The sequence below is a fragment of the Arachis hypogaea genome, chromosome 12, assembly GCF_003086295.3.
Source record: "Arachis hypogaea cultivar Tifrunner chromosome 12, arahy.Tifrunner.gnm2.J5K5, whole genome shotgun sequence".
Lineage (NCBI taxonomy): Eukaryota > Viridiplantae > Streptophyta > Magnoliopsida > Fabales > Fabaceae > Arachis > Arachis hypogaea.
The window spans coordinates 82,598,653-82,621,384 of NC_092047.1; the positions used below are offsets into that span (position 1 = coordinate 82,598,653).

Below are 22,732 nucleotides of genomic sequence, written 5' to 3' on the forward strand. Positions count from 1 at the left end.
AAAAAGTGTAACTTTAACTTAGCAACACTTTTTAAGTACGGCTAAATTTGTTTAGCCACCGTAATTATTATAGCTATAGACACCATAAACTCCACCTTTATATAAACTATTTTAACTCATTGAAAACTATAAAAATCATAATGATTTACGCATTAATCCTAACTTAAAGGAATCACACTTGCTTCCCTCACTTTCTAACACTTTTTGTTCTCTTACAGCTAAATAACCAACCATGTGAGTGTAAAAGATGGTGCCAAAGAGTGAACATAGTCATCCTCATTTTATTGCCAAAGAGTGCCTCCTCCAAATCCAATCCCCGGATAAACAAAATTTCTATATATACTCAACGCCTTTAACTTAGGAAATAAACAGTGTTTTTCAGAGTTTACTTCCCTCTCAATCAGATCAGAGATTCAAAACGGCTCTCTGTACAAGTATATGGTAAACCTGAATTGTGATTTCAAATGGTCAAAGCTTACATACATAGAGCTCTTCTTCCTCCTTATTTTTTGAACGGGAGAAGCTTATAACAAAAAATGCAGGTTCCCCATTATGCAGATCACTATCTTCGTCCGTTATTCAATTTCCTCTTATGCATTCCAGGCTTCACATGTGGATTCCGGTGTGCAACCGCTTGCTTGGGCAGGTCGTGCAACTCCATAACCTGTACCGTTCGCTGCCTCTTAGCTTCAAGTGAGAATGAAAAGGCAAACTAATCAGTCTATCAATGAACTGAGACTCAGATACATTATGAACATTGATTAATGTTACCCAATAAATTAAAATTAAATTAACTCAAACTCATGTTTCCAAACATTGATCAGCCAAAGGATAGATTCTCTATAAAATTAAAATCTATCGGACTGGTCATGAATTCGAATCATTAAGATTAGAGAGAAAATGGAAAATAGTTATTGGTAGAGGAATTACAAACCATTTTCAGCTTGTTGATACCGCTCCTGAAGTTTTCTCTTAGCGGCTTCTAGCTTCACTTTCAATGAAGAATCATCCGAAGGCTTGGATTTCTGAGAGTAGTCATGAATGTCAGAAAAAAAATTTTCAAAAAGACAAATTTGATGACCTATGATATTGTTTTCCTTACATCCTGATTACTAGCCTGAGGCTGCTTTGGGATGACACTTGTCTCTATCTTTTGAGGCATCTTCTGTTTCACAGTCCCTTTTATCTGCATGGTAGTTTTTGGCGGTCTGCCAGGGCCAGAATCAGTGTTTACCAGCTTAGTTAGCTTCACAGTAGTCTCATGTTTCATGGCTTGCTGACCCTTAAAGTCCTTGTTTGTGTCATTGGCTGAAGCTTGAATTTTCATCTCTACAATATGTTGATTATCCAGCGATGCCCTTCTGCCACTTTCACGGTTCTTGATGAATTCCCCACTCTGTTGAGGATCTGAAATATCGTTTCCATTCATAATCGTCAATCTTAAGAAGTGGGGAATTCAAATAAAGAACCGTAGAGCAAAAGCAAGCTAGACTAAGCATGAGAAACAGCAAAGGTAACTCACTTCCATAATCATCCATGCCATCAAAGAACTTTGCATATCATCCGACCGATAGAAGTTGAAGTCAGTCGCAAATTATCAAAACCCTGCCAAACTATAAAGGATAACAGAGGAAAAAGGACAGGTAAGTACCTGGGAGAGTTCCATTGAACCAGCTTGAGTGGCAAAGAAAGCCCCTTCATCCATGGGAGGTGATGGAAGCCCTTCTTCCTCATCAATTGTAGATGGCTTTACTGAATCTGGGGTACCTTCTGAACCTGCAAATATTTATTAATGAAATTTTAAAGATGAATTAATCTTAGATATCGACGAAGGAGGATATTAAGGACGACATAAAGGCAGATAGATTTTCAATACCTGTGATAGGTGTGGTAGCCTTGACCCACTCATCCACCATAACTTTCCAGCCACTACAATTTTAAATCAATATCTAGAATGTTAGCTTCTTTCATAAATGCAAAATAAGTGGATGAGATGTTACAATATAGATAGAACCGAGATTAGTTATCACGGCTATTTAGCCACCTATCTCCAGATCCTCATTAGATATAAATGAAGATTAAATTTGAGAATAGAAACACATGATTGACCGAGAACTTACAGCTAAATACAAGCCAAAAGTACCTAGAGGTTAAGCACGGAAAAAGTGAAAAGTGTAGTGATTTTCCTTCATATTCCCAAACAATATAACACATAAAAGGAATCCACTAATTGGTATGGAAGAAACCAGTTTGAAGACTTCTCTTTAACCCATTCATAAGAAGAGAAACAGGCTCAATTTTCATCTACTAAATGACCCTAAACATGCCAAGAAAATATAGTGGAACGAATCCATACTCAATAAGTGTCCGTGCAAGTTGGCGAATATCCCTCGAGCTGTGCTTTCGAAGAGGAGTGACAGCCTTACCAATCTCAGTGGCCTGGCAGATTTACCCATTCCAAAAATAAGAGAACTTGATGAAAATGGCAGAACGGAAAAAAATAAAAAAGCAGCCTGCAAAATCCATGACATAAATGGAATGCCCACTGAATGGAAGTAAAGGAATTATTCAATCAAATCCAAACCTTCAGAAGATCCACAGTGAGCTCCATCAGCTGAAGCCTCCGCAATGACTCGAATATTACTGAATCAGACTGTTCCAACACAAAGAAACCACCATCAAATCAGGGACCAAAGAACAACAAAGAAGTGTACCTCCATGGAAGAACTAATTGCCATCCAATGAAACCACATTACAGTAATTAAGCCAGAAATTTAGATTCCAATAACTCTCATAAACATCATTCAATTACATTGAATAACACAGAATTAATAATTGATGTTAATCATAACCAGAAATAAAAGAAAAGCACAGAAAGCTAGGGTCAAGAGTGGCCTTGCTACCATAGTCACCCAAATTAGCCTTTATCGTTTGGATTCGTTTAAGTCAAAAATTCATACTTCAGTGATTCTCATAAAAATTATCCAAGTAAATTACATAACATAGGAGCAATAATTGAAGTAATAATTAAAAGATCATTCATATATATACCTCTTCTTGAGAATTAAGCAACACCTGTCTGATCCTGAAGACCTCATCAGCATACAGAGACTGTTCTTCAATCTCATCCGTCAAGGCTTCTGCTTCCCCATAGCTGTAATTGCTCACGATCTGAACATTCACCTCTCCCCTATCATCTCTGCTGCTGTTGACTTTGCTCTCTTTACTCCCACCCGTCTCGACCTCGGACTCACCGCTCTTGCGGCCGCCGCCGCCGCCACCACCACAATCATCTTTGCCGCTGCCTCCATCGACGGCGAGCTCAACACGGTCACATCCACGGCACCGCGCGAGCCTACAGGAGAAGAGGAGCTCGGCAATGGCGTCACGGCGAAGCCTGAATTCCTTGGGGCAATCGGAAGCGGCCACCGTGATGGCGTTGTCAATGATGCTGAATATGTCGGAATTCGCCTTCCTGAAGTAACTCCTCCAGTGATCCTGTGACGCCGCTGAGTTCATCGTCGTCACGAAGATCGATACTGGATCCAAGGATTTAAAAAAAGAACTCAATCGACGAATCACCAAATAGAGTCTCAGAATTGAGAATGTGATGATGCCATTAATATGCAGGATCGGAAGAATTGGAAGGTATTAGATTGATTTTGGATTAAGGTCGTCGAATTATTATTATTATTATTATTAATGTTTTTTCTTTAAATGAATCTTTTCGGTCGATGATCAAAATCAAATAAAATAAAATCAAATCAATGCTTGTAGATGAAAATTTTTATAGTTTAGTCTTGAATTTCAATTTTTGTTGGTGTTGCGTTGCGGCAAAGAATGGGATTTGATTTGAGGAATGGATAGGAGAGGGAAGGGATTGTGGATTGCGGCAACAACTCAGAAACAGACAGATTAAATATTATATGATTATTATTATTAATATATTTATATTAAAATACATACAACAAAACGTATGTCTTGTGTTGTTTGCTGTTGCTGGTTCGGGTTCTGGCATTAGCCTAAAACCTCCACAAAGAAGCAAAGACAACCTTGCTCTGGTTTATTAAAATATAAATAAATGAATTAAATTTCAAAGGAAAACGAGAAAACGAAGGTTACGAGAAATGAGCGGTAATTAGGGAAAAGTTGCTGACCAAAGCGAAGAAGAAACGTGAGAAGTGATATGAACACGATATATATTTTATATACGTAAATATTTTGTGGTGTAACTACGTGTATGTGGCTGTGGTACTTATCCTTAATTCATCTGGTTGGGGTGTGTGTGCGCGTGTTTGGGTGGGGGAGTATTCATGTCATTTTTGTTTAAATGATGATGAATATTGAATACTGAATAATGGATGGATGCTAGGAGAAAGTTGAGGCGAGAATATTGAAAAGTTGAACCCCACCTTGAAAATGGAGAGATAGAGAAAGGCAAAATGGCTTCTTGTATTGTTTTTGGAAGAGCGTTATGATTTCTGAAGCTCGATCCAAAACTGTGGACTGTGGTTGGGAGGGGAAATAATAGGGAAATATCAAATTTATTTTTAAAAGATTGTTTATTTTTTAAATTAGTTTTTAAAATATTTTTTAATTAAATTTATTTTTTAAAAATTTTAAATTAATTATATTAATTCTTCTATTATTTTCTGTATTAATAACATTAAAATTTATTAATGTGACACATTAAGTGATACTACAATACACATAGAGTCTTAATTGATTATTAGGATGATAAATTTATCAAATTAGATGAAATCAAAACTTAATTGAAAGGAACCTTGAGGTATTGAAATCTTTTAATTTGTGGTTGATCTATTTTATCCATTTTATTATATAAAAATCGAATTTCTACACTTAATAATTGAGTTCGTGTGATATATTTTTGAGAGTATTTTTCGATTTATTTCTTTTGACTCATTGAAAACAATTTATTACGATGAATTAATTACATCAACTAATTGATTTGATTAAATATTTAAATATCACATAATTTATTATAATTTATATTAATCAGTTAATTGTAATTCATTATATCGATTATTTTGATTCGTTAATTTATAACGTGCATAATAAAATAGATGACTTGTTACTTATTCTAATTGAATACAATCTATGAAGCACGGATACTTTGCTGAGTTGCCGTGTCCGCGTGTCGGACACATTTTTGACACGACACTCACCGACATTCGTCTCGACACGCATATCTGCTGTGTCCAACCGTATCTTAATGAAAAATAAAAAATTCTTCTCTGAAAACGTTTGGACACACCTAAATACTACCAAGTGTTAGCGTGTCTGATAAGCCACTATTTTATGATATATTTTGGACTGAATTGAGTGGGTTTTGTCAACTATTCACATACTTATTCATGTAAATTGCATGTTTTTCATTTCCTTCCTAATTTTGTGCTATGATTGAAAACATGCTTCCTAGACCTTAAAATTATTAATTTTTAATTCTCCTTTATTACCATTCGATACCGTGATGTGTTTGTTAAGTACTTTCAGGTTTACCGAACATGAATGACTTAAAGGATGAAGATGAAGCATGTTAGAGTGGAAGGAACACAAGCAACTAAAGAGTTGAGAAGCGAGGAGCGATGCGTACGCATGGCTGACGCGTGCGCGTGATCCAGAGCGTCTTTTAGCGAGTCACGCGTACGCGTGACCAACGCAGAAGTTCAGCGACGCGTACGCGTGGCCGACGCATACGCGTGACAGAGTGCCACGTGGTGCACTTAACAGAACTCGCCGGGGGCGATTTTTAGGCTGATTTGGACCCAATTTCAAGCCCGAAAACACAGACTAGAGGTAGGGATGGAGCGGAGACTGAACAGACTTCACTTCCACTTTAGTTTTTGATTAGTTTTTGAATTCTGGAGAGAGAAACACTTACTTTTCTCTAGGGTTTTGATTTTCTTAGTTTTGCTTTGCATTGGATTTTGAGAGAGCTGCTACTAGCTTCCATTGGAGTCATTATCCTTATAGTTTTCTTCTCCAATAACTCAATTACTCTTTTCCAATAATTGCTTTGAATTCATGTTTGGATCCTGTCATTTTTTAGTTTTATTAATGCATTGAAGTATTTTTATGTTTATTTTTGTTGCTTGATTGATCCTTGTTGATTATTGTTAGTGCAAATTTTAATTTAATTAATTTCTCAGAATTACCATGTCTTTTATTTATTTTTATTATGTGTTTATGAAAATGGCATTCATGTTAATGGATTAAAGCTCCCAACTTGGTTGGGGGTTGAAAATTGGAAACCCTTGAGTTGTGATACTCAAGTATTAATCTGTAATTGGAAATTACTGGCTAACTCGATTTTCACCAACTCTAGTCCTTCCCCACGAAGTGACTAGGACTTATGAGTCAGAGTTAGTGACAGCCACTTGACTTTCCTTCAATTGTTAGAGGATAACTAAGTGGGAGTAATGAACTTTTAACAGCACTGTGCGTATGCACACAAGGTAGTTCTTCCAGTTTCCAACTTTGAAATTTATAGAAAACGTTGGGGGTAACGTTGGTTCACCAATGTTCCCTCCAACGTTGTCACCCTTTCTCTTCAAAACGTTACCAGCAACGTTGGTGAGCCAACTTTGGCCACCAATGTTGCCTTCTGTGCTTCTTTCTCACCCTTCCTCTGCTTCTCTTCACCTATCCTCAACCAAACAATTGTATCAAAGCCTTGCTATAATCACAAGATTTTGCACCGTTCATAGCATTCAAGTAAATTCTTGCATAAATCTCATAAAAATGCACATAATTAACCATGTTTGATTGAATCAAGATGTGCATAAAATTCTCATCCAAATACTTACTTATTGCTAAAAAAGTGCATGAAACCTAATGAAAACTAATGAAAAAGGCTTGTGAAGAAAATCTTGCTTGTCCCCAAGTAAGAAGTGAAACAATAGGAAGAATGAATGAAAACAGAGAGAAATATGGGTCCTTATTGAAAGAAAATCAAATCTGGTTTATGGGGTTTCATGCAGGATATATTTGAAGCTCACTCTTATTGATTTCCAGGTTTGAGATGTCCCTTTGAGTACCCACTAAGGTGCTGCTATGAAACTTTGTTATTCATTGATCTTTGGTGTTTGATTTTGCTTTTCTTTTTCTTAGAAACTTATTCTTTATTTGCAGCTTAGTGTTCTGTGTTGAGGAAGCTTTTTAGGTAAGTTTTCAGTCAACACCCCCGATCCAGTTGGCTCAAAGTGTTGGGTGATAAAGCACCCCTCAGACCTACTAACTCAAGCTTCTCCTTAACACATACACACTACAGACACTTGGCTCACAATTCATCCTAAAGACATTGATTCCCAGCACTTCTTGGGGTCACTAAATGCCTTGTAACTAGATTGCTCTTGATAGTGGACTTTTGGTTAATAATCCCGGGTTAGTCAACCTAAATTACCAAGTGTTAAAATACTCCTTAGAACCTAATCATCCAAGCAGATCCTAGTACAAAAACACCACAGGCATGCGTGTTAAGGTTCAAGCTATTGGTGTCTAGCTTATTCTTTGTTTCTTTTCTTTTTGTTGTCAACGTTGGTGCTGGCCGTTGGTGGCCCAACTTTGCCACCAGCGTTGGCTTTTCTTCCTTTCTTTCTTGTTTCTTTCTTTCTTCTAAGGGTGTTTATTCACTAAAGCTTCACATACAGCAGCTAAGTTCATGCTTAAAAGGGACATTCTACCTTTCATCTTTATTAGTGAACTTGCTAAACAATCAAACATGCACCACCACTTATGCCTTAGTCTATTTCTTACCAAATTGGACTATTACTCTTGCTGTTTCAAAACATTTTCTTTTATTCAATAAAAAGGCAAAAGGGACAAGACATATATTCAAGCAGGATGAAAGTGAAACAAACACTTAGACTAGAACACTTGAATGAAAAGTAAAGAAAACAAACAAACAGAATGTAAACAAAGGTAATCTAATCAGCAGGGGTACATTTAGACTTTCTATTAAAACACTTCAAGACAGTTAAGTAACAACACAACCTCTTGTAATCTTTACTTAGCTTTTCATCATCTTCCCTAGCTCTTGCATTTTCCTTGGTGATGATGCATAGTCCTTTCAAGAAGTTGAATGAATTCCTGCAATGATAGTGGAAGTTGCTTGTTCCCCCAAGAACTTGAAAGATGGTTAGTCATGCATGAATGTTTGTAGGCTTTTGAACTTACTTTGGTGTGTGAATACCAAATTTAGTTCCCTGCCACTGTCTATTATGCAGCAAATTGATTACACACATGAAACCTTGTGCTTTTATTAAGTAAGCTATCTATGAACTAGAAATTGAGCAACTCTTAAATAATTTCCCTGATTGTTTTGGAGCTTATGACTCATGATACTCTTTGGAGGGTTATAGTGTGTTTCCATGAAATCTATGGTGGAACACCAAACTTAAAATCACACATTCACCCTTTTTACACGCTTTTTGGTGTACAACACCAAACTTAACTCCTTGCAATACAGGAAAATCTTAACTTCTTATTGACACAACCAGGAAAAGAAAATTACCTCTGGTTGGGTTGCCTCCCAACAAGCGCTTCTTTATCGTCATTAGCTTGACATTTTTCATTCTTGTTTATTTCAATTCATGAATGCTCTCCTCCTTATTCCAAGGCCCTCCCAGGTAATGCTTCGCTCTGTGACCATTTACTATGAATGTGTCCTTTGTAGCTTCATTCAGAAGTTCAAGGCTTCCATGTGGGAAAACTTTAGTCACCAGATAAGGGCCAGTCCATTTGGACTTGAGTTTGCCAGGAAAAATCTCGAGCCTGGAGTTATACAATAACACTTGTTGTCCTGGCTCAAATTCTCTTCTTGAAATTCTTTTGTCGTGCCATCTTTTAATTCTCTGCTTGTATATCTTAGAATTCTCATAAGCTTCCAACCTGAATTCATCCAATTCATTGAGTTGCAGTAACCTTTTCTCCCCTGCTGCTTGAGAGTCAAGATTGAGGAGCTTAGTGGCCCAGAAAGCTTTGTGTTTGAGCTCCATAGGAAGGTGACAGGATTTGCCATAGATTAGATGAAATGGTGACTTCCCAATTGGGGTTTTGAATGCGGTTCTATATGCCCATAGGGCATCATCCAACTTTCTTGCCCAGTCTTTTCTTGTGACCCCAACTGTCTTCTCTAGGATTCTCTTCAACTCCCTATTTGCCAATTCAGCCTGGCCATTAGTTTGAGGGTGGTATGGTGTGGCTACTCTGTGAGTTACCCCATATTTGTGGAGCAAATTTTCCATTTGTTTGTTACAAAAGTGGCTGCCATGATCACTAATAAAGCCTTTGGGCACCCCATATCTGGTAAAGATGTGTTTCTTGAGAAATTGGAGAACAATTGGTGCATCACAAGTAATTGTTGCTATGGCTTCCACCCATTTGGAGACATATTCCACTGCTACCAATATGTATTTGAAGGAATATGATGGGGAAAAAGGTCCCATGAAATCTATGCCACAAAGATCAAACAGTTCTACTTCTAAAATGAAAGTCCGAGGCATTTCATTCCTCTTTGTTAGGCTTCCTGCTCTCTGGCATTCATTGCATTGGTGCACAAATTCTCTGGCATCTTTGAATATGGATGGCCAATAGAAACCACTTTGAAGCACTTTAGCAACTGTTCTTTCTGGCCCAAAGTGCCCACCATAATCTGAACTATGGCAATGCCACAGTATGTTTCTTATTTCTTTCTCAGGAACACACCTTTTGATCATTCCATCTGCACATCTCTTGAACAAAAATGGCTCGTCCCACAAAAATTTCTTGGCTTTATTGAGCAACTTCTTCACTTGTTGCCTGGCAAACTCATGGGGAATTCTTCTTCCCACCTTGTAGTTTGTGATATCAGCAAACCAAGGTGCTTGTTGGACTTGGAATAGATGCTCATCTGGAAACTTCTCATTCACTGGTTGTGGTGCATCTTGATTGATCTCTTGTGGTAACCTTGACAGATGATCTGCAACTTGGTTCTCGCTTCCTTTCCTATCCCTAACTTCAATATCAAATTCTTGTAGCAACAACACCCACCTAATAAGCCTTGGTTTGGCATCCTGTTTGGACATGAGATACTTGAGAGCAGCATGGTCAGTATACACTACGACTTTTGAACCAATCAAGTATTGTCTAAACTTATCAAATGCATATACAAATGCCAAAAGTTCTTTTTCTGTGGTGGTATAATTTTTCTGTTCTTCATTTAACACCTTGCTTGCATAGTATATAACATGATGCAACTTATCCTTTTTTTGTCCCAATACAGCACCAATGGCAACATCACTTGCATCACACATGAATTCAAAAGAAAGTCCCAATTCTGGGGGTGTGATGATTGGTGCTGTAGTGAGTCTGGTTTTCAAGGTTTCAAAAGCATGCTTGCAACTATCATCAAAGACAAAGGGATTGTCAACCACTAATAAGTTGCTTAGTGGTTTAGCTATCTTTGAAAAGTCCTTGATAAATCTCCTATAAAATCCAGCATATCCAAGAAAACTTCTCACTACTTTCACATTAACTGGTATAGGAAGCTTTTCTATGATCTCTATCTTAGCTTTGTCAACTTCTATACCCTTGCTTGAAACTTTATGCCTAAGAACAATACCCTCTGGCACCATGAAGTGACACTTTTCCTAGTTTAAAACTAAATTTGTTTCTTGGCATCTTTTCAAGACAAGGGTTAGATGATGCAAGCAAGTGTTGAAAGAATTACCAAAGACAGAAAAATCATCCATGAAGACCTCTAAAAACTTTTCTACCATGTCAGAAAATATGGAAAGCATACACACCTTTGAAAGGTTGCAGGGGCGTTGCACAGTCCAAAGGGCATCCTTCTGTAGGCAAAGACTCTGAATGGACATGTGAAGGAGGTCTTTTCTTGGTCCTTGGGGTCCACCACTATCTGATTGTATCCAGAGTATCCATCCAAGAAGCAGTAGTAAGCATGGCCAGCCAATCTTTCTAACATCTAATCAATGAAGGGGAGAGGGAAGTGGACCTTCCTTGTGGCATCATTCAACCTTCTATAATCAATACACATTCTCCACCCCGTCACTGTCCTTGTAGGGATGAGTTCATTCTTCTCATTGAAGATGACAGTCATACCTCCTTTCTTTGGTACCACTTGAACTGGACTCACCCAAGAGTTCAGAAATTAGGTATATGATTCCAGCATTTCACAACTTCATCACCTCCTTTTGAACAACTTCCTTCATGGTTGGGTTAAGCCTTCTTTGAGGTTGCACCACTGGTCTTGAGTCCTCTTCTAGCAGGATCTTATGCATACAAATAGCAGGGCTTATACCCTTGATGTCATCAATTGTCCATCCTAAAGCCGTTTTGTGAATTTTTAACACTTCAATCAGCTTTGCTTCATCTTTCGTGCTTAAGGAGGAATTGATGATTACTAAAAGGGTCTCCTCTCCACCAAGAAATGCATATTTAAGATGCGGTGGCAGCGGTTTTATTTCTAATTTGGGTGCTTCTTCTTTCTTTCCTTATAGTAAGATCTCAGTCACTTGCTCCTTTTTGACACCTTCATCTTGATCCTCTTCTATATCTTCTTCTTGTTTCTCAAGACTGCTTGTTTCAAGCACTTCCTCTACCAAGTCTTCTATCATTTCTACTCTCATATGATTTTCTTTCTTAGGGGGATATTGCATTGCTTTAAAGATATTGATGATCATTTGCTCATTATGCACCCTGAGAATAATTTCACCTTTCTCTACATCAATGATAGCCCTTGTTGTGGCTAAGAAAGGTTGCCCCAAGATAATTGAGTTGTGTCCCTCTTCTTCCATGTCTAAGATGACAAAATCAACAAGGAAGATGAATTTTCCAACCTTCACCAATAAGTTCTCTACAACTCCATTAGGTATCTTGAGTGATCTATCAGCCATTTGAAGTGACATTCTGGTAGGTTTAACTTCCTTTATTACAAGCTTTTTCATCATAGAGAGAGGCATCAAGTTGATGCTGGCACCCAAATCACAGAGAGCTCTTTCTAATGCCATGTTGCCTATGGTGCATGCACTACAAGAAAATAAGCTTTCTGCCACGCTTTAAAAGCGTACCAAAAAGTGCAAAAAAGCGTGCCAATAGCTTTTTGCCACACTTTTTGAGCTATCGGCATGCTTTTGAAAGGGTCACATCTGCCAGCATACCGGTTGCTCTATCGCCACGCTTTTGTGGATCTATCGGCATGCTTTTTTTTGTTGGCACGCTTTCATCTCTTGGCACGCTTAAAAAGTATGGCCATAGGTCTTAACCTATAGGTACGCTTACAAAGCGTATTGAAAAGTGCACATATCGCCACGCTTTTAAAACGTCCCAGAATATTTTTTTTAGGTACTCTTTAAAAGCATGCCAATAGAGAAAAATATGGCTACACTTTTTAAAGCGTGGCAATATCCTTATAAAATTTAAAAAAAATATCCTTTTTCTTATTTTAACCTTCACCGCTTAAAAATATAAATCTTCAATCCTTTTTTATTACAAAACCTACAAATATAGTATGCAATTTTTAGTACAAGATAAATCAAACAATAATTAGTGATATATGATTTTTGCAATAATTGTTTTATACATTAAAAAACTAATACTCAAATATAAAATAAATCTGGAGTTCGAATTCCAAAACTAAAAACTGAAAAAAAACACAGAAACAATACAACTTAAATTCTATTTCCTTTGTTGTTCCTCCTTCCTCTAGCCCTCTTAAACTTCCTTCCCTTAGATCATACATAATTGTTTTTGGAACATTTGTGAAATTTTTTACCTACAAAAGATAATTCCTTGAGCTAAACGTTAGTGGTACTACACTGAATTACAAATTGTAATGTAATATTCTAGAGCAACAGTCACAAAAATGGTAAAACCAGGAATAGTTTAGTTGTTTACTTGTTGCAAGATGGAGGTGCATATCCACTGTAAGAAGATGACATGAGGAATTGAACCAGTGACCAATTTTCACGGTCCAAGGCATTTGTGAGAAGTTCCAAGTAGCTGGAGGAAGGAATAAGGAAGAACTCATTATGACAATAAAGCATTAAATAAACTATCAACTGAAAAAATTCACCTAGAATAATTAGGACTAATTAGGAGATTATAGGCTAAAGCAATAAGTTACCCTCCTCTTACTGCTAAGTCAAACTTTGTTAGCTACTATGGTTCTCTTAGTTTATTTACAAGCAACAATGGTGACATAATTCCTTCAAGTAACTGACATTCAAGAAGCTGAGGTTCCAGTTGCTATCAGTGAAGACAAGTACATAGTAAAAAAAAGTTTTATCTAAATTAATTAGGGTAATTAATTCATATGGGAAAATTCATAAATTCAATATTTATAAAAAGATTAATGACAATACGATAATCAACAATAATCAATCTAACAAACCAGCAATAATAATAAAAAATATTTATATAGATTGTGTATGAAATTAACACAAACACACCATAAAAAATAATCAATCTAACACAAATAGTGAACATAGACTCAAACTCAAAATAGTTAACATCTAATTCCATTGAAGCACACATAATAGCAGCATTGCATCGGGATGTTCCTCAAAATAGTTAACATCAAATATGCACTACATTGCTCACACACATTTAATCAAACACATGGTGGGCAATAACAGTGGCAGTGATAGAATCTAAATAAAAAAACGAAAGAAACCTCAAGGGTTGAGCACCAAGTGAGGGATAGGCAGCGATAGACAGCGTCGATTGAGGGAGGACACACCGACGGATCAGCGTCGAAGGAGCAGCACCGACGGGGTAGCGCCGATGGAAGGTTGCGAGAAATGGTACGAGGTTGCGAATCTGAGGAGGAGGCTTCCATTGAGGGTGCGAGGGTTGCGACAAAGAGAGACAACTGAGGGAGTAGGACTTAGAATCAGAAAGGTAATGAATGATCTATTTTCGACAAAACATTAGAAAGCACAAAACATGAATCAGTAAAGTGTAGATACATACACCCTTAATAAAACTTCTTGTAGCACATGATGAGCAGCCAGAAAAATTCACCCATAAAAGGTCACTTCTAGTATCAACTTGCACCCAGTAATCAGTACCAGGAGTACTGATGAGTGGATAATTTATATCCTTTTTGGCATTATTTTTACATAGTTTTTAGTATGTTTTAGTTACTTTCTATTATATTTTTACTAGTTTTTACTCAAAAATCATATTTCTCAAATTTACTATGATTTTGTGTATTTTTCTATAATTTCAGGTATTTTCTGGCTGAAATTGAGGGACCTGAGCAAAAATCTGATTCAGAGGCTGAGAAAGGACCGTAGATGCTGTTGGATTCTGACCCTCCTGCACTCGAAGTAGATTTTCTAGAGCTACAAAAGCCCAATTGGCGCGCCCTTAATTGCGTTGGAAAGTAGACATCTTGGGCTTTCCAGAAATATATAATAGTCTATCCTTTGGTGTTTAACTCCAAGAATGGCCTATGCACGTTAAAGCTTCAATGCTCAGCCCAAGCACACACCAAGTGGGCCCCAGAAGTGGATTTCTGCACTATCTGCACTTAGTTACTTATTTTCTGTAAACCCTAGTAACTAGTTTAGTATAAATAGCACTTTTTACTATTGTATTTGGATCTCTGGACATTTAGTCCTTAGACATTTGAGGCTGGCCACACGGCCATGCCTAGACTTTTCACTTATGTATTTTCTACCGTGGAGTTTCTACACCCTATAGATTAAGGTGTGGAGCTCTGCTGTTCTTCATGAATTAATGCAAGTACTATTGTTTTTCTTTCAATTCATGCCTACTTCTTCTCCAAGATATACTCTTGTACTTAATTCAGTTAAGTCAGAATGAAGGGGTGACCCGTGGTAATCACCCACTATCTTCGTTACTCGCTTAGCCAAGATCCGCGTGCCTGACAACCACAAGGGGTCTACATGATGTTCAACGTAGTCATTGGATGACAGCCGGAGTATATTCTCTTGGATCTCTAATTCACGATTCGCATTATCTCTCCTAACAACAGAACATCCGAATTCGTGATTAGAACCTTCATGGTATAGGCTAGAACCATTGGCAGCATTCCTGAGATCCGGAAAGTCTAAACCTTGTCTGTGGTATTCCGAGTAGGATTTGGGAAGGGATGACTGTGACGAGCTTCAAATCTGCGAATGTTGGGTGCAGTGACAGTGTGCAAAAGGATAGAGAGATCCTATTTCGACGCTAGCGGGAATCGACAGATGATTAGCCGTGCGGTAGCTGTACATGGTATGTTTCATCCGAGACGAGAAATCCGACAGTTGATTAGCCGTACAGAGATCGTACCTAGTATTTTTCATCCGAGAGAATCATACAGCTTGCCATGGAAGGGAGCACTCACGATTAGAAGAAGGCAATAGGAAAACAGAGATTCGGAAGCAACAAAGCATCTCCAAATGCTTATCTGAAATTCCTACCAATGAATTACATAAGTAACTTTATTTTATTTTATGTTTTATTTATCTTTTAATTATCAAAACCTCATAACCATTTGAATCCGCCTGACTAAGATTTACAAGATGACCATAGCTTGCTTCGAGCCGACGATCTCCGTGGGATCGACGCTTACTCACGTAAGGTATTACTTGGACGACCTAGTGCACTTGCTGGTTAGTTGTGCGGAGTTGTGAGAAGTGTGAATCACAATTTTGCATACCAAGTTTTTGGCGCCGTTGCCGGGGATTGTTCGAGTTTGAACAACTGACGGTTCATCTTGTTGCTTAGATTGGGTAATTTTATTTTATGTTTAAGCTTTTTATTTTTATTTTTGAAAAAAATATATTTAGTTTTCGAAAAATTCATAAAAAATTTTTAAGAATGAATTCTAGAGCTTCATGGGATATGTTGAAGCCTGGCTGGCTGTTAAGCCATGTCTAATCTTTTGGACTAAGGTTTTCACTTTCCACTGTAGAAAGGACAGGTCTGTATTTGTGATGCTAAAGCTTGGCTGGCCATTTGGCCATGTCTAATTCTTTAGCACTGGAGCTTTAGACTAACATTGCATGAATCCTGAAATTCTTATTAAAAATTTTGAATTTCTTTATTTTCTTTTTCCAATATAATTTTGAAAATAATACAAAAAAATATATTTAATAAAAACATAAAAACCAAAAAAATTTTTTTTTGTGTTTCTTGTTTGAGTCTTGTGTCAAATTTTAAGTTTGGTGTCAATTGCATGTTTTTAATTTTTCTTAAATTTTCGAAAATTCATCATGTGTTCTTTCTTAATCTTCAAGTTGTTCTTCATGATGTCCTTTGTTTAATCTTGTGATTTTCTTGTTTTGTGTTTTTTGTTGTTTTTCATACGCATTTTCGAATTATTAGTGTCTAAAGTTTAAAAATTTCTAAGTTTAGCGTCTTGCATGTCTTTGTTTTCTTAAAATTTTCAAAAATATGTTCTTGATGTTCATCATGATCTTCAAAGTGTTCTTGGTGTTCATCTTGACATTCAAAGTGTTCTTACATGAATTATTTGTTTTGATCTTAAATTTTTATGTCTTGAGTCATTTTGTTGTTTTTCTCTTTCTTCATTAATTCAAAAATAAAAAATAATATCTTTTTCTTATTTTACTCATAAATTCGAAATTTTGAATTGACTTAGTCAAAAATTTTAAAAATTTAGTTGTTTCTTGTTAGTCAAGTCAAAATTTCAATTTAAAAACTTTATCTTTTCAAATCTTTTTCAAAAATAAAATCTTTTTTATTTTTTCTTAATATTTTTGAAAATTTTAAAATTGCTTTTCAAAATCTTTTTCTTAATTTTACTTCATAATTTCGAAATTATTACTAACATTTAATGCTTTGATTCAAAAATTTCAAGTTTGTTACTTTCTTTTTAAGAAAGGTTCAATCTTTGAATTCTAGAATCATATCTTTTAGTTTCTTGTTAGTCAAATCATTAACTTTAATTTTAAAAATTAAATCTTTTTAATTTCCTTTTCAATCTTTTTCAAAATAAATTTCAAATCATATCTTTTTCAAAATTTATTTTCAAAATCTTTTTCTAATTTCTTATCTTTTCAAAATTTATTTTCAAATCTTTTTCAATTAACCACTTGACTTTTTGTTTGATTTTAAAAGTTTACTAATTCTTATCTTTTTCAAAACTACCTAACTACTTTTCTCTCTCATCATTTTCGAAAATCACTAACCTCTTTTTCAAAATTCCTTTTCTATTAACTAAATGTTTTAATTTCTAATTTATTTTATTTTTTTCTTAAATTTTGAATTCTAACTTATAATTAAAATAGAAACAAAAATATTTTTCTTTTCTTATAATTAATATTCGAATTTCTTCTCTCTCTCATCTCTTTCTATTTATTTATTTAATTACTAACACTTCTCTTCTTCTTAAAATTTGAACCCTATCCCTCTCTCTGTGTTCGAATTCTTCTCATTCTCTCTCTACCTCATTCTTCTATTCTTCTACTCACATAAAGGAATCTCTATACTGTGACATATAGGATTTCTCTTCTTTTCTGTTCTCTTCTTTTTCATATGAGCAGGAACAAGGATAAGGACATTCTTGTTGAAGCTGATCCTGAACCTGAAAGGACTCTGAAGAAGAGGAAGCTAAGAGAAGATAAAGCACAACACTCTAGAGAGGACCTTACAGAAATTCTCGAAAAAGAAGAAGACATGGCAACCGAAAATAATAATAGTGGTGGAGATGCAAGGAAGATGCTTGGTGACTTTACTGCACCAACTTTCGACTTCTATGGAAGAAGCATCTCAATTCCTGCAATTGGAGCAAATAACTTTGACCTTAAGCTTCAATTAGTTTCTCTAATGTAGCAGAATTGCAAGTTTCATGGACTTCCATTGGAAGATCCTCATCAGTTCTTAGCTGAATTCTTGCAGATCTGTGACACTGTTAAGACCAATCGGGTTAATCCTGAGGTCTACAGACTTATGCTTTTCCCCTTTGCTGTAAGAGACAGAGCTAGGACATGGTTGTACTCACAACCTAAAGAAAGCCTGAACTCTTGGGAAAAGTTAGTCAATGCTTTCTTGGCCAAATTCTTTTCACCTCAAAAATTGAGTAAACTTAGAGTGGAAGTCCAAACCTTCATACAGAAGGAAGGTGAATCCCTCTATGAAGCTTGGGAATGATACAAGCAATTGATCAAAAGGTGTCCTTCTGACATGCTTTCAGAATGGAGCATCTTATGTATATTCTATGATGGTCTGTCTGAATTGTCCAAGATATCATTGGACCACTCTGCTGGTGGATCTTTTCATCTGAAGAAAACACCTGCAGAAGCCCAGGAACTCATTGAAATGGTTGCAAATAACCAGTTCATGTACACTTCTAAAAGAAATTCTGTGAATAATAGGATGACTTAGAAGAAATGAGTTCTTGAGATTGATACTCTGAATGCCATATTGGCTCAGAATAAAATATTGACTTAGCAAGTCAATATGATTTCTCAGAGTCAGACTGGAATGCAAGCTGCATCCGGCAGTTCTAAAGAAGCCTCCTTTGAAGGAGAAGCTTATGACCCTGAGAATCCTGGAATGGAAGAAGTGAATTACATGGGAGAATCCTATGGCAACACTTACAATCCTTCATGGAGAAATCATCCTAATCTCTCATGGAAGGATCAACAGAAGCCTCAACAAGGCTTCAATAATAATAATGGTGGGAGAAATAGGTTTGGAAATAGCAAGCATTTTCTATCATCTTCTCAGCAACAGATAGAGAATTCTAAGCAAAGCCTCTCTGACTTAGCAACCATAGTCTTTGATCTAACTAAGACCACTCACAGTTTCATGACTGAAACAAGGTCCTCTATCAGGAATTTGGAGGCACAAGTGGGTCAGCTGAGTAAAAGAGTTACTGAAATCCCTCATAGTACTCTCCCAAGCAATACAGAAGAGAATCCAAAGAGAGAGTGCAAGGCCATCAATATGTCCAAAATGGCCGAACCTGTAGAGGAGGGAAAGGCAGTGATTTCCAGTGCGGAAGACCTCAATAGACGTCCACTGACCACTAAGAAGTTCCCTAATGAGGAACCAAAGGAATCTGAGGCTCATACAGAGACCATAGAGATTCCACTGAACTTACTGTTGCCATTCATGAGCTCTGGTGATTATTCGTCCTCTGAAGAGGATGAAGATATTATTAAAGAGCAAGTTGCTCAGTATCTAGGAGCAATCATGATGCTAAATGCCAAGCTATTTGGTAATGAGACTTGGGAGGATGAACCTCCATTGCTGATCAATGAACTGAATACTTGGGCTCAACTGAAGTTACCTCAAAAGAAACCAGATCCCGAAAAGTTCTTAATACCCTGTACCATAGGTACCATGACCTTTGAGAAGGCTCTGTGTGACCTGGGGTCAGGTATAAACCTCATGCCACTCTCTGTAATGGAGAAACTGGGGATCTTTGTGGTACAAGCTGCAAGATTCTCACTAGAATTGGCAGACAAATTAAGGAAACAGGCTTATGGACTTGTAGAGGATGTCTTAGTGAAGGTTAAAGGCCTGTACATCCCTGCTGATTTTATAATCTTCGACACTGGGAAGGATGAGGATGAATCCATTATCCTTGGAAGACCCTTCCTAGCCACAGCAAAAGCTGTGATTGATGTGGAAAGAGGAGAGTTAGTCCTTCAATTGAATGAGAACTACCTTGTGTTTAAGGCTCAAGGATCTTCTTCTGTAACCATGGAGAGGAAGCATGGAAAGCTTCTCTCAATACAGAGTCAAACAGAGCTCCCACATTCAAACTCTAAGTTTGGTGTTGGGAGGCCACCATCATGCTCTGAGTGTTTGTGAAGCTCTATAAGAGCTCACTGTCAAGCTAGTGACATTAAAGAAGCGCTCATTGGGAGGCAACCCAATTTTATTTAATTATATTTAATTGTTTTCCATTGTCATGTTATGTTTTCTTTAGGTAGATGATAATGTGGAGTCACAAAAACAACTACAGAATTAAAGCAAAATAAAAAATAGCATAAAAAATAGCACACCCTGGAGGACAGGCTTACTGGCGTTTAAACGCCGGTAAGGATAGCAGAATGGGCGTTTAACGCCCAGTCTGGCGTTTAACGCCAGAAAAGGGTGTCTGGTTGGCGTTTAACGCCAGAAAGGGGCATCAAACTGGCGTTTAACGCCAGAAAAGGTAGTAGAGCTGGCGTTAAACGCCAGAATTGGCACACAGTGGGCGTTTGAATGCCAGAATAGTGCAGGGACCCAAATTTCTTGACACCTCAGGATCTGTGGACCCCACAGGATCTCCACCTACCCCACCTCCCCTTTTCCCCTCTTCACACCTCTCCATAACACTCTTCTCCAAACACCCTTGACCAATCCAATCACCACCTCTTCCCCAAACAACATTAACCATTCAAATTCAAACCATTTTCCTCCCAAACCCAACCCCTCATACACGACTTCTCTCTCTCTTACCCTATAAATACCCCTCCTTACCACCTTCAATTTCACACCTCTTACACACTTAAACCCCCTTGGCCGAATCCACTCCTCCCCTCCATCTCCTCCATTTCTTCTTCTTCTCCTTATTTCTTTCTTCTTTTGCTCGAGGATGAGCAAACCTTCTAAGTTTGGTATGGAAAAATCTCTACTTTTTTATTTTTCTATAACCATTAATGGCACCTAAAGCCGGAGAAACCTCTAGAAAGAGGAAAGGGAAGGCAATTGCTTCCACCTTCAAGTCATGGGAGATGAGAGATTCATCTCAAAAGTCCATCAAGACCACTTCTATGAAGTTGTGGCCAAGAAAAAGGTGATCCCCGAGGTCTCTTCATGCTCAAAAAGGGTGAATATCCGGAGATCCGACGTGGGATTCGAAGAAGAGGTTGGAAAACTCTCACCAACCCCATCCAACAAGTCGGGATCTTAATGGTTCAAGAGTTTTATACTAATGCATGGATCACTAAGAACCATGATCAAAGTGTGAACCCGAACCCAAAGAATTGGCTCACAATGGTTCGGGGAAAATACTTGGATTTTAGTCCGAAAACTGTAAGGTTGGCATTCAACTTGCCAATCATGAGAGGAGATCCTCATCCTTTCACTAGAAGAGTCAACTTTGATTAAAGGTTGGACCAAGTCCTCATGGACATTTGTGTGGAAGGAGCACAATGGAAGAGAGACTCAAGAGGCAAGCCGGTTCAATTGAAAAGGTCTGACCTCAAATCCGTGGCTAGAGGATGGTTAGAAGTTACTGTGGACCGGGCTATCATGATCCATAGTATCATGATTGGGGAGGAAGTAGAAGTTCATGAGATCATATCTCTAGAACTATACAAGGTGGCTGACAAGCCTTCCACTTTGGCAAAATATGAATGATTCTATGAATCCCTCACCTTTCTTAAATGAAAAATATTTTTATTTGCAAAAGAACAAGAAGTGCATAATTTTGAAAATTATCTTGAAATTTGCTTAATTATTTTGATGTGGTGGCAATACTTTTTGTTTTCTGAATGAATGCTTAAACAGTGCATATTTTTGATAGTGAAGTTTATGAATGTTAAAATTGTTAGTTCTTGAAAGAATAATGAAAAAGAGAAATGTTATTGATAATCTGAAAAATTATAAAATTGATTCTTGAAGTAAGAAAAAGCAGTGAAAAACAAAAGCTTGCGAAAAAAAAGGCCGAAAAAATAAAGAAAAAAAAGAAAGAAAAAGAAAAGGTAAGCAGAAAAAGCCAATAACTCTTTAAACCAAAAGGCAAGGGTAAAAAGGATCCAAGGCTTTGAGCATTAATGGATAGGAGGGCCCAAAGGAATAAAATCCTGGCCTAAGTGGCTAAATCAAGCTGTCCCTAACCATGTGCTTGTGGCGTGAAGGTGTCAAGTGAAAAGCTTGAGACTGAGCGGTTAAAGTCGTGGTCCAAAGCAAAAAGAGTGTGCTTAAGAGCTCTGGGCACCTCTAACTGGGGACTCTAGCAAAGCTGAGTCACAATCTGAAAAGGTTCACCCAGTTATGTGTCTGTGGCATTTATGTATCCGGTGGTAATACTGGAAAATAAAATGCTTAGGGTCACGGCCAAGACTCATAAAGTAGCTGTGTTCAAGAATCAACATACTAAACTAGGAGAATCAATAACACTATCTGAATTCTGAGTTCCTATAGATGCCAATCATTATGAACTTCAAAGGATAAAGTGAGATGCCTAAACTGTTCAGAAGCAAAAAGCTACTAGCCTCGCTCATCTAATTGAAACTAATTGTCATTGATATTTTTGAGATTTATTGTATATTCTCTTTTTTTATCCTATTTTGTTTTTAGTTTCTTGGGGACAAGCAACAATTTAAGTTTGGTGCTGTGATGAGCGGATAATTTATACCCTTTTTTACATAGTTTTTAGTATGTTTTAGTTACTTTCTATTATATTTTTATTAGTTTTTACTCAAAAATCACATTTCTGGACTTTACTATGAGTTTGTGTGTTTTTCTGTAATTTCAGGTATTTTCTGGCTGAAATTGAGGGACATGAGCAAGAGGCTAAGAAAGGACTGCAGATGCTGTTAGATTCTGATCCTCCTGCACTCGAAGTGGATTTTCTGGAGCTATAGAAGCCCAATTGGCGCGTTCTCAACTGTGTTGGAAAGTAGACATCTTGAGCTTTCTAGCAATAGATAATAGTCCATACTTTTCCTGAGATTTGATGGCCCAAACTAGCATTCAAATTCCCACCAGAGATTTCTGGTGTAAAACGCCAGAA

At 37.1% G+C, this 22,732-nt stretch overlaps 1 protein-coding gene and 1 non-coding gene across 4 annotated transcripts; both read right to left on the bottom strand.

The window, feature by feature from the left end:
• Positions 1-248: 248 nt before the first annotated feature.
• On the bottom strand, positions 249-4,496 carry LOC112727585 (probable mediator of RNA polymerase II transcription subunit 26b). 3 transcript variants are annotated; one of them, XM_025777391.3, is made up of 10 exons: positions 4,413-4,496; positions 3,052-3,539; positions 2,585-2,653; positions 2,357-2,439; positions 1,877-1,929; positions 1,652-1,776; positions 1,523-1,550; positions 1,103-1,407; positions 935-1,025; positions 249-687 (listed from the first exon to the last, which is right to left on the bottom strand). In XM_025777391.3, exons 2-10 carry the CDS (start codon positions 3,517-3,519, stop codon positions 563-565), a joined length of 1,347 nt encoding a protein of 448 aa, XP_025633176.1. In that variant the 5' UTR covers positions 3,520-3,539; positions 4,413-4,496; the 3' UTR covers positions 249-562. The 3 variants fall into 3 exon arrangements, with proteins under 3 accessions (XP_025633176.1, XP_025633175.1, XP_025633174.1); XM_025777390.3 differs by having other exon boundaries at positions 4,158-4,422; XM_025777389.3 differs by lacking the exon at positions 4,413-4,496 and adding an exon at positions 3,967-4,179.
• A 13,582-nt stretch (positions 4,497-18,078) lies between these two features.
• On the bottom strand, positions 18,079-18,186 carry LOC112730766 (small nucleolar RNA R71). The gene has a single exon (XR_003166576.1). It is a non-coding gene; the product is annotated as a small nucleolar RNA R71 (small nucleolar RNA).
• Between the last annotated feature and the right edge of the window lie 4,546 nt (positions 18,187-22,732).

Bases quoted from the DNA above. Each gene is read 5' to 3' on its own strand.
- LOC112727585 (XM_025777389.3), bottom strand. From the start codon at position 4,018: ATGCCAGAACCCGAACCAGCAACAGCAAACAACACAAGACATACGTTT. The intron at 1,777-1,876 runs GTATTGAAAATC...AAATATTTGCAG, and splicing joins GGCTACCACACCTATCACAG to GTTCAGAAGGTACCCCAGAT. The intron at 1,408-1,522 runs GTGAGTTACCTT...ACGATATTTCAG, and splicing joins TGGCATGGATGATTATGGAA to ATCCTCAACAGAGTGGGGAA.